The following is a 12,808-nucleotide window of genomic DNA, read 5'->3' on the forward strand; positions in this document are numbered from 1 at the left end:
TGTTCATGTAAACTAGCAGAGCAAATGCATAGAGTTAGTGAATATGGATGCTACAACAGTTAGAACGTTTGTTCCTTCTTTTCACAACAAAAACCCAAAGGAGGGAGACATGAAGTATCGTAGGCTTGGAAACACTGACATGGAAGTGTCCTATCTAAGCTTTGGGGCTGCCGCTTTGGGATCAGTGTTTCGACCTACAGATGACAGTGAGGGGTATGATGCTCTTGAGACGTTCCTTAAAGATGGTGTCAATTTTATTGACACATCACCATGGTATGGACACGGCAAGTCTGAGCGGGTGCTCGGAGAAGCATTTAAAGCAAAGAATATTCCTCGGCAATCCTTTTATATTGCTACAAAGGTGGGGCGCTACCTGCCTGAACCATCAAAGATGTTTGATTTTAGCTATGAAGGAACTTTGGCTAGCGTAGAGGAAAGTTTACAGAGACTTGGTCTGACATATGTGGACATTATTCAAGCTCATGATGTAGAGTTTGCTCCTTCTCTCGAAGTTGTCCTGGAGGAGACTCTTCCTGCCTTACAAAAGGTCAAGGATGAAGGCAAAGCTCGCTATATAGGTAATTACTAAATACAACCAGTAATACATGCAGTTGGTTAGCTAATTCCAAATAGCTTCTATAGATCTTGCAGATATATGGCCTATCTTCAGATAGGCTGCATATACAACTAAGGTAAGGTGATTCCTCAGCCAGTGGCTGTTGAATATCACCTACTACTCCACCAGCATCGAGGGCTTGCTTATCGTATCTCATAGTAGGGCTCACTGCACAAGCATTATCATCGTCTGTTATTTCACACGGGTGGCACAAGCATTATCAATGTCTATGGCATTACAGTGCTTCATCATTATTCCCAATGTCTATGGCATCACATAGTGCTATACCGATATTCTCCATATCTATGGCATCACACAGTTCTGCATTAGTATTATCAATGTCTATGGTATCACACAGTACTGCACCATTATAATTCCTAATGTTTACGAAATCATACAGTAATACCTAAATATTACCAATGTATATGGCATAATACAGTATTTAACTAATATTCTTAATGTATATGGCATCACACACTCCTACACTAATATTATCAATGTCTATGGTATCACACAGTTCTGTACAAGCAATCCTGGTGCCTATGGTATTCCCTACAGGAATTACTGGGTATCCATTGAGTGTCCTGAAGGAGATTGTGCTAAGAAGCAGTGTAAAGATAGACACAGTCCTGACCTACTGTCGGTATAGCATGAATGATACAGCACTTCTAGAATACAAAGACTTCTTCACAAGCCGAGGTAACACAGCAACATTGGATTTAGTTCTTATAATCGTTCCCTTAGTAAAGAGATAAAGTCATGTGCAAAAGTAAGGAGCCACCCTATGAATTTGAGTGAACTCAGAGTTCAATTCCTAATAGAACAAAGAGAACTATTTCAAATATAACAAAACAGGTTATCATTTTAATTCTCACAGTCTCTTCTTCAAGATGGTGCCATTTGAAACATAATTACAAAATTTACTTCACTTATGTTATCTCCTAAAGGACATGGCACTTTCACACAAATAAGTTTAGTATTTATAATAATAGGAAGTGAGTACAAGTAATTATCCTAATTCCATCTCTTCAAGCCACTATTGCAAAATCTTTGAAGTTTAGTTTGGCAATTGTTATGTACCTAAAGATATAAAATTGAGAACTTTTGACATTCTGTGCATTCGTTGTACAATATTTTCATTAGTAACATTTTCACTACGTAAACTACTGCAGAACAGCGACCAACCATTATTTTTCATCATAAAGAAGGAATTTTTATGCGAGAAATTGCTAAAAGAGTTGGTTATTCAAGAAAAGGAGTGTGAATCTCTGGAGTGTCATCCAGAGATTCAACGAGACTCGCAGTACCGAAGATGAACCACGGTCTGTTCACCCGAGAAAGAGCATTTGTATAGAAGACAGAACTCTGGTGCGGCTTTCCCTGACAGAACATAGCAAGTCTAGCAATCAACTAACCAGATACTGGCAGGGTACAAGCAATATTAAAGCGCAATCATCTAAAGTTAACAGATGCCTAATTGCTGCTGGGTTGAAGAGCTGCAAAGCAAGAAAGGTGACAAAGAAACAACGGCGCAATTGATTAAAGTGGTCATGCCAGCACAAGACATGGAATGTGGACCAGTGGAAAAGAGTGCTTTTTTACAATAATTCTACCTTTTCTGTTACTAACCATTCTAGTTTGCAGTTTGTTAGAAGAAGACCAGGAGAAGCTTTTAAGCCATAGCGTATTACTCCCATGGTAAAGCACCCGGCATCAGCGATGGTTGGGGTCTGTATGACGGCATTAGAAGTTGGACGGCTCGACTTTGTACTTGGTATGATGAACGGAGTAAAAGATGTCAAAATTAAGCAAAGTAAGATGTTACCAAGTGCTAAGGCATTGTTTGGTGAAGGTTCAACTGACTGTTGGTTCTAGGATGACAATGCCCCTGTCACCCTGCTAAGAAAGTCTAGAAGTGGATGCAACAAGAGAGAGTCAGCACATTGCCATGACAAGCTCAGAGCTCAGATTTGAATCATATTGAAAATCTGTGGCAGCGTATGGCAGCTTTACTAAACAAGACTAATCACAAGACTAAGAAAGAGCTGATGGAGGGCTTTGTGCGAGATTGGCACAAAGTAGTTGAGCCAAACGAACTAGAAAAGTTGGTTGCATCGATGCCCAATCGCTCGGCTTGTCATGGAGAACAAAGGATGGCCAATCAAGTCTTGAGACTACCACAATTACCTTTAGTCTAACTGAAAGAAGTTGGAGGTAACCGAGCTTCAGTAATTACCTCCAGACACTCTTATGGCCTAGAGAGTAATTATACACCAAACAGTCCTTTTAAGAGCCACCAACTTGGTCAAAGAGTTGTTCACCTTTGAAAATTATTTAGTAGATTGCATAAATGCATGAATTAAATAAATAATAATTAAGTAAATAATTTAGAGGCAGCTCCATACTTTTGCACATGACTTTAGGTGGTAGATGATGGCTGGAAATATGACAAAAAGCTCATTTGTTATGCCATCAAATCAGTGGCACAACATTTCATAAGGTTTCTTTTACAGCTGCTCAACAGGTAAATACACCCTTGAAGATTACCTTACCACATGCAGTTTCACACTATAAACAGACACTTTGTAGTCATAGCGCTGATTTTGGTAATGAGGTGGCCTGCGTGGCAACTTTCCTAGATAATAAGATAAAGGAACAGTAATAATAACATCAGCTACACATGTTTAGTTTTTCCCTTTCTCTCCCGCTCTCCCTCCCTCTCTCTCGTTCTCTCCCTCCCTCTCTCTCGTCCTTTCCCTCCTTCTCTCACCACTTCACTCTCCACCTCTCTCTCGATCCCTTTCTCCCTCTCGCACCCTCTTTCCACCTCACTTTTCACCTCTTTCTCCCTCCCTCATCCACTCTCCACCTCTCTCTCTCTTTCCCGATCCCTTTCTCCCTCCCACTCCTTCTCTCAGTCTCTCTTTTAGTCTTTCTCTCTCTTTCCCTTGCAGTCATGCATTTTGACAACGACTCTTTTCTGGTTTAGGCTTTATCACTGACTTCCATGCAGCTCTGTCTCTCACCTCTTGCCTTCTGTTTGTGTCTAATTCTTTTCATGTTGCGCTTAGCCACATCTTTGCACCCTAGTTTGGGTCTTCCCTGATTTTTCTTGTTTTCGTATAGTTGTGAATATAATAGTTGTCTTGGTAACCGCTCTTGGCCCCTTGACCCCCCATCCTGTACACGTGTCCATCTTAACCCTTCTTCTATCGTAATGTTTGCCATGGATGGGAGGCCAGCTCATTTTAGAATTTCGGTGTTATTGATCTTATCTTTCCAGGTGAGATTCATTAGGCTGAGTAGTTGTCTCATCATGACTGCGTGTTGTTTCTTCACTTGCATTTGGTACACTGTGCAGGTCTCAGCTCCATATAATAATGTTAATTTTGATTCAATTGAACTTTTGTTTGATACATAACATAGAAATACAATATGCTGATGAAAAAACCAAAATTTTGTAATTCCTGTATCTTAGGATTATTTAAAGCCTACGCTGTAAACATGGAACAAATTTATTATATAAAGAAAAGTTTATGATCATTATTACACTGATCCACAACTAAGATAAATTATTTCTCTTCACCATTGTATTAGTTAATAACCCAGCAATCATGTATTGTTGCAGTATACCACAAGTTGGTGAACCTAGCTAAGCACAGCTTCTCGAGATTAAATGTGTAACGAACTCTGAGCCTGTCTATGAGTTGTTTGACACCGATGTCTTGCATGTCATTAGTTGCATGAATGTGGATATGGATTTGACAACTTGCAATGAAGAGATGTATCTATCAGTTCGTCCATCAATATATTATTTACAACAACAAAATAAGGTAATGACAGATATTTTTTTATCACATTGCAGGTGTCGGCATAATTAACGCATCACCAACATCTATGGGCCTGCTGACCAATCGAGGACCACCAGACTGGCACCCTGCAGCCCTCTACACCCCTCATATAGTAGATGCATGCAAGAAAGCCAGTGAATATTGCATAGAGGAGCAAGTAGACATATCTCGTTTAGCCTTACACTTCAGCTTGGAACAGCCTGACTGCGCTACTTGTTTAATCAGCACAGCGAGTCGAGAAAACGCTCGGAAGAATCTAGAAGTGGTCTCAGATCCTCTGTGTGAAACGGAAAGGATAGTTTTAAAGGGAGTGCTAGAGAGATTCATGAAACCCCTCAACAACAGCCACTGGGAGGGCTTTGAGACAGAAGCCCTCAAAAAAGGAGAATATGTAGGGTGAATATGTAAGGTGAATACATGATCATGTATGAGGGACTTGCAAGCACCATATGAATGGGATAATGCAATACTATCACCAGTAGGCCAGCCAATTCCATTCAACAACATGAATTTAAAATAAAAATGGAAGCCTAACAGCATGATCACACTTATACAATCACGCCAAACTGTTAGAGTGAATGCACCTATGCAAACGCGCCACTGCTAGTGTGCATGCACAGTTAGTCATTGCTGTTTTGTATAAGCAAACGTATATGATATGCCGTATAGGCATACCGGCATATCATTATCATTAACAGAAATGCTTTGTGCTAACTCCTTGAGTGTAAGCAGTGTTTTTGTAAATTAAAACAATGAATGAGAAAATCTTATTTTCATCTTCTCACTTATCGCTGACTCAAGGGAGAGAATGACTCAATGACTGAGACAATTCCTATATGACGTCAAATGTACCAACTGACTTGACTACTATTACATGCATCTGCAGGTACCTTAAAGAAGTAAGATTGTTGGTTACTTCTGCTTAATGACATCTGACAAGTGTCCTGTCTATGTTCACAAAAACTTATCTTCAGTTTGTATTACATACTGAGCCGTCTTATAGCTAAGAGCGACAGCATTCACCATGTGCAACCCTTAACATGCTTATGCATTACAACAAAGGGTTAAGAAATATTTACTACTGTAGCTGTTCTAATTTTGTTGTTTTCAGTGTCTTCAATGATAAATATTCTAAGTACCACACAGCGCCATATTATTCATTAAAATATTTTAAACATTTTAGTTGTTACGTAATGTAAAATACTAACTCGTTAGGCATCTAGGCACCCTTTAAGGTGATTTGTAGTCTCACCAAGGTATAAATACTGAGTGCAGAAATGTGCTTTTAAAAGATGAAGCTTCATGTACACAAATGATGCAGTCCAAGTATTATATATATAAGTTTATTAGCATAATATGGTGGGTGTTAAATATATGCAAAAACAACAATCATAAAAATTTCAACTAAATTGTGTTTGAACAGGAGACAGTTGTGAAATATTCAAAGACAAGATTTGACTATGTACACACGTATGCTTTGCCTCTGTCAAACAAACTTTGAATTGGCAATGTGGTAGAGAGCGAGTACTGGTCCGCTAAGGCCTGTTACATTAACAACTGTTCAGCAACTCCACAGGAAAATTATCATCATCGCCGGCCTTTCTTAGCCTGTGCTTCATCTGCTTTCCTTTCTTGTATGTCGCACAACACTTTAAATTCTTGGGCTATCTCTAGAGCATTCAGGTTGCTCGTCTTTAACAGAGCTTTCTGACCACTATCTATAAGATAACAAACATCCTGCTAATGATATTCTGCTGCAGCTGGTTTAGTGAGACTTACATTAGCTCATTACATATTGTGAGACATGCGGGGCATACCAGTGAGCAAAGACAGTTGGATAGAAGAATCTAAGCTAGTGAACTTACTAAACTTGACGTGCATTTGAGGTTCAGACCTGTCACAGACAAAATTGAGCTTGACTCCACACTTATAGTTGGTCTGTCTGATCTTTGGGGTATCGATATGAAATGCGAATGTCCTGCAATGCATAATTGAGCATGTTTAGACAGCTTCACCCATTAGATGCTACAAAAGGTACGAAGACGTTAACTATTCTATATCTGCCAAAATAAATGGCAGCTCCTTACTACAAATACATTTTAGTTTTAAAAAATGAATACAAATGAGCAACTATAACTGTTCCTTGTAGGGTGCATCCATTCAATACATTGTCCTATTTGAAATCGAGGTGTCAGAATACTGGGAAATTGTATAACTAGTTTTGCGTTTCGTTCTAGATTGGCTTCTAACACATTTCCATGTGATTCAACTGTGAAGGAATTAAGCAATAAACCGCCATGACTCTATTTGAACTCCTGTTGCATCGAATAAGGTTGCACAGAGACTGCCAAATCTCCATAGCTTATCTAGAGTTCGAGTTTTACAATTAAAAACTTAGGAAGTCACTGATTTTTCATTTTTAGGACACAAATATTGTATATAGCATCACCTCACAAGTTAGTGGTTTGGTCTTCATGTGCGCGAAAAGGCTATCTTACACCATGTGTTTTAACGATTTACAAACGGTTTTTTGGCAAAACTAAAGTTGTACATGTTCAACAATGTATGATGAATGCTATTTTTAGCTAACTTATGTTAACTCCACACCTACTAGCAGCCAAAAGAATGAGGCTTGACAATTTATGTGGTTTGATCAAAACTTGCTGAAGCCATGCTTTATACAATTTAACTTGTAACCTTGAATACATGCAAACAGTTCTGATAACTACAGATCAAGTCATAAAATGTTTGTCACTCAATTTATATATATATAAATCTCAAAGTTTGTGTGTCTGTGTGCATGTAGTTCGGTATGTCCAGCTATAGCTATTAAAATCTTGGAATTAAAAGCTCGCTAGCTACGTGCTAGATTTCAATTTACGAAGATTGCAACCACACGCTTGTAATGCAATTGGCTAACCATGAGTTTACGAAGGTTCTTACAATTCATAGCTGTTACTATATACACTCTTTTTCCAATTTTACACGCTAAATAATGTATTAATTGAAACTCTACGAACTCTATGAAACACGATGTTTTTTCGTGAGCTTCTATTTCTGGTTTTTCGTACGGTTCAATTGCTAAATCAGTAAAGGCCAATACTTTTCACGAAAATAATTTTATTATCTCGAGTAGGAATAGCTACATTCTATCTCCGTTCGATCAGACAGACATTCCGGTATCTCATTTTTACATTTGCACCAGTATCGAGAGCTACCAGTATTGTTGTATTCAAAGTTTTAATGGATAGCTTCTGCTGGAACAGTAACCTTTTTTATGCACAGACATACTTCTATGCACAAATTGTTATTAATAATTCAATATATTCAGAATTTTTATTTTGTTTTTTTCAGTTCATATTAATTGTAACATTACCGAATCATCTTTAATTGTAATCGTAGCAAAACAGACTTAATTTAGCTATTACCTGCTAATTATTTCTCATTTACATCTAAACCTTTTTATAATTATTTTATTTTTTAAAATTTATTAGACCTGTACAAAACACTTTTCTCATGATATGTAGTTTGAAAGTTAGAATGGTAACTGTTGTTATATATTAAATAAAAATAAATTTTCTGTGCAAAGACTTTTATCACCCGGGCAACGCCGGGCATTCCTCTATTAATATACATATATATACTTGTATGCTATCACAAGAAAGAGACTACTAGCGCTATCGATGAACCATTTTTGATTTATGAAAAAATTTTTATGAGTGCCAGATTGCATTAGAATTTTAAGTTGCTTTGATGAATTTTTTAAGTTGTTTGACTGTTGAAATGGCCTTCATTGCTTCCTACTGATATTTGTGAATTCAGTAACAATTCCATTACTATATTAAATATTATGAATACAAAAGAGATCTATACTAAGAGATCACATGCGGGTAATAAGCGGTTATTTGATACAAATGCATAAATCTATAGTCCATAGTATAAACGATTTATGGTTATTTTGCTGAAACTCTATTGGCCGAAAGGCCATTTGTCGAAATTGAAGTCTTATGTCAAGAGTGTAGTTTTGATTATAAAATTTAAACTATTGGTCAAAACTCCAGCCCATTAGTCCAAAGTACTATTATGCTAGGTCGCAACTGCTTTACCATTAAACTACTTCACACACTATCTTGATATGCATACAACTCATTTTTTATGAGATTTTGTAGCATAGGGGTGTAATAACATACACATGAACAGCATATTGTGTGTTTCTCTGATTCAAGATCGAAGTTGCTATGTAAAATTTAGTTTGTCGAAAGCTACCACAACTTTACCGACCTGCATTTTTATTTGTTTTACAGGCTATATATAGTGAAATCGCTTGCAAAAGCTTTTGATTTTCACGACTACGCTATATGTGTACTTGTTATGAATTGCAGCAAAACGATTGGATCATTATAATGTAAGTCTTGTTCAATTATCTTCAACTTCGACTAATAGTCTATGAATTCGACTAATAGCCTGGCAACAATAGTTTTGACCATTACCTTTTCAACTAAACATTCATTTACCGCATAAACAACATAAAAAGGGCAAAAAGAACAAAACGTGAGAAAATTGACAACAATGTCCTCTATTATACAATGTAGGCTAGCTTTGGACAAACAATGAAAATACTATAAAAGGTTTTACATGGTCTTGTATTGAACCTTCTGTGAACACCAAGTCAAGCAGACATTCCATACATATGCACAAAAGAATTTCTTGTGCGTTCCAAGATTAAGCACCAGCTCCAATAACTGTGTTAAACTTGTTTTAAGAGAAACCAATGACTGGCAGTAGGTTGAAACCCTCAGAAAGTAGGGGAGAGTGGGGCACATTACAATCCGGGGTACATTGAAACACTCCTCAAAATTATTGATTGTTTACATCATTTTAAATTCTTACCTCACTAACTAAAGAGCTTTCTAGGTCATCTTAAGAGATATCTTAATTGCATGAAATGAAAAGAACAGCAATTTAGGAAAGCCATGATTTTGTAAAATTTCTTGATAATTTTTCGCCTTTTTATTTTTGTATCCAAATTTAAAGAATTGCACATATTTTTACATCGTCCCATGGTAATAAAAGTCAGTAGAATCTGCTATAAACATGTTCTCTTCACAATGCACCCACCAACTTTATGAAATTACATCATCTTGAGTTGGGATGAACATTTTGGTTACTCAAAGTCACTTGGGGCCCGTTGAAGCACCAGAGTTATGGGGAAAGTTGCAACACGTTTTAATGATGAGAATAGAGGAGTAAGTTGCAACATGTCGCAACTTGGCCCTCTATTCTTATAGAGAACAGCTCGAGTAGCATTAAAACTGCTGTTTGATACAAACCTCGAAGACATGGCTAAAAGTTAATACTCACGGTGAACCCATAAATTTCTGGACAATATTGATAACATGACTGCATACGTTAATATATAGAAAGGAAAGTTTGATCTTTAGATCAACATATATACAGTGTTCGAAATAGGGGGATACGCAGGGATACAGCGTATCCCTAAAAAGAAATAATGGGGGTACTCTCTGGAAAGCGTATCCCCTAACATTAGTTTGCTCATATACTATTAAAATGCAATAAAATGCTACCTCAAATGCTAATCAACTATGCTACCTTGTGAAAAACATAAATTCCTTCAACTTTTCTTCAAGCAACACAATCAATGGACGGCCTTGTCACCTGTTCAAAGACATCATCAAATAGCTTTAGATTATTGCATGTACAGGCATTTTTTTGGTCTTTTGCTAAACTAAAATAAACTTTCTCAGAAAACTTTTTTAAGTTCTAAAGCAAAGTGTTTCTTCATTATCATTCTTATTTGATTAATAATGAAACGTCACGGACCAATTGATAGTTACTTTAAAGGTGAGTGAGAGCAATGATATACAGCCCCTGTAGGAAGCTGTATATTATTGGTGAGAGTATAGGTGATTGACTTATCTTACTAACATTAGAAATGATTGGATCATACCTTTTACACTAGAAACTTATAAATCCCTTACTTATTATGACCTGAACTAGAAATGATAGCTGATCACAGCTGTGCCACTAAAAATGATGGAATTATGGCAAAGAAATGGTAGGATCATTTACCTTCATTGTGATGCCAACTTGAATCTCTCAGTTTATTTAAAGGTCTACCACAAATAGCTTTCAAGTGGAAGGGGTAGCATTTTCACATCAGGTGCACAGGCTATTATGAAACCTCAATTAATCACAAAGCTTTTTCCAGAATATCTGATGAAGAGTGTAATGTGTATCACACAACACCAAATATTTAATATCGTGCAAGGCAATGCTTGTAAAATAATGTATTATGTATAACTGACTGACTCATTACCTAAACTATGCTAATACTACATCAAGCCTAAGCTTAATCTTAGATGATTAGGAATGATGGAAGTCTGAGGTCTAAAATTTAAATTTTAGACCCGCGGGTTTCTTAGCTATTTGGGGCACACCTTTAATGGGTGATATTATTGAGATTTAAGGTGGTCTCTGTTTGCTCGGTTTCCTTTTGTGTCTATGTTAAAAGATGAGGCTGTATGTGCTTGCTTAAAAATTAAACCATTCTCATTTTTCCTGAGTAGTTGACTTTCTATGGACAACTTGAAATTTCCCTTCTTATTTTTTGTTGCACTGGTTGTTTTTTCCAAACTCATTTCATTTCCATTTTAATGAATATATCTGTGAAGTTAAGCACTCAAGATGAATTTACTGTGTAATAAAATAATACCAATTATACCATTAATTATACCATCGCAAAATATTTGTTCTCTCACTGAAAAGCTGTAGAAATTAGGTATAAGACAGACTATCTTACAAAAAAATTTTGTGGGGGAGCTCCCCCACATCCCCTCTACCGAGAGGGCGCTCCGGCGCCCCTCTCGGACTCTCCCCGCGCCACGGCTTAGGCGGACCATTGGCCCGAGAGTCATCTCGCCTACCTGTTACTATAGAGTACCCCCATAACAACCCTTACACTTCAAACACTACATATATATATGTTTTGTTTTACTGTGGAAGTTTGTTTGTCGTTGTTGTTGTACACAGTGTTTTAAAGTTTATAGCAAGCTCTTTTCAAGTTTTTCTTGCTCAGATAATTAGTCGAAATTTGAATTGTTTAGCTAAAAATAAATTCAAGAAAACCCAATTCTAAAACTAAAATGTACTACGAAAATCAAGGACGTTTCAACGTGCCCCATAGGGTGTTTCAACGTAGCCCCTACCGAAACACGTTGACACACCAATTATGCAATTAGTACTTTTGTGAAAAGTATACAACCAGCAGAATTGGCATTTAGCATACATATGTAAAACATATTTCTGCATTTTTTGTGATGATCTACATTGTATTAAAATATTTTAGGGAAATGTTATACCCAAAAATTCATTTTTGCTGCAACGTGCCCCACCCTCCTCTACATCGATGTTTGCGCTAGTCTGCTCGTTTTTGTCATTTGACTTTTTCATAGCAAAATAAGTTGATCCCGTGCGCATGACCTAAAGTGCTTCTTAATTTTATGATTTTCATCTGGGTACCGGCAATTACTCATTGTTGTAATTTGTCAATAGTCTTTGAATAGGCATTTGAATGTTTTAAGAAAAAATTAGTTGCTCCGATTGCGACTATCGATTAACCAAAGGAGATATTTATATAGAGTTATCTATGAAACCTCCGAGTCGCCATATTTGATTAGTATCATATATACTAACCTTAGAGATTCTGTTATATCTTTTCCGGAAAATGGGTCCAATTTCATGTCAATTTTTGCAACACTGTTGAGCTGCAAAGTTTTCAACGTATTATAAAAATCTGTATTAAAACTGCTTAAGCGCCCCACAAACGGAATATACTTGAATCCATACTTCATGCTGAAAATACATGTATAATAATTTAACGCCTATACGCAAACGAACAAAGCGGAAAAATAGTAAAAGAATATAACACCCGCAAAACAGCGCGCTAAATGTTACGAAATATTTCACTACAAACACTACTGTGAAATAATTCTCGAATCTTCGTTTACAACAAGAGAGAGTAACTTCAAAGATACAAACTTTTTACGAGATAGGTGTGTTAGTTTGTTTCGTGTTCCATGCTACAAAAATTCGTAGCCCGTAAGTTCGTAACACTAGTGTATGCTGCCCTGCAAGCAAAATGCCCCATCTTGATCTTTGTAATTTGCTCAGTACAAGCACAAACGCGTTTTAGTTGAGCCTGGCATCAGTATCAGGCCTGCCAACCCAAGAGTGGGGCAATGCTTGAGATTTGGTTTTGGGGCAATTGATGTTGTAATAAAAAAAATGGATGATAAGTACGACACTGAGTTTCCGCCATTGT

General features: G+C 36.9%; 2 protein-coding genes across 2 annotated transcripts; one reads left to right on the forward strand and one right to left on the reverse strand.

Moving 5' to 3' along the window:
- The first annotated feature begins 43 nt into the window (after positions 1-43).
- On the forward strand, positions 44-5,212 carry LOC137387538 (uncharacterized). The gene is made up of 3 exons (XM_068073991.1): positions 44-578; positions 1,175-1,315; positions 4,482-5,212. The coding sequence occupies exons 1-3, from the start codon at positions 44-46 to the stop codon at positions 4,865-4,867; spliced, it is 1,062 nt and encodes a 353-aa protein (XP_067930092.1). The 3' UTR covers positions 4,868-5,212.
- Positions 5,213-5,794: 582 nt separating this feature from the next.
- Positions 5,795-12,376, reverse strand: LOC137388598 (large ribosomal subunit protein mL53-like). Its single transcript, XM_068075078.1, has 3 exons — positions 12,181-12,376; positions 6,333-6,445; positions 5,795-6,185 (listed from the first exon to the last, which is right to left on the reverse strand). The coding sequence occupies exons 1-3, from the start codon at positions 12,336-12,338 to the stop codon at positions 6,055-6,057; spliced, it is 402 nt and encodes a 133-aa protein (XP_067931179.1). The 5' UTR covers positions 12,339-12,376; the 3' UTR covers positions 5,795-6,054.
- Positions 12,377-12,808: the final 432 nt, after the last annotated feature.

This window comes from Watersipora subatra, chromosome 2, assembly GCF_963576615.1.
Source record: "Watersipora subatra chromosome 2, tzWatSuba1.1, whole genome shotgun sequence".
Taxonomy (NCBI): Eukaryota; Metazoa; Bryozoa; class Gymnolaemata; order Cheilostomatida; family Watersiporidae; genus Watersipora; species Watersipora subatra.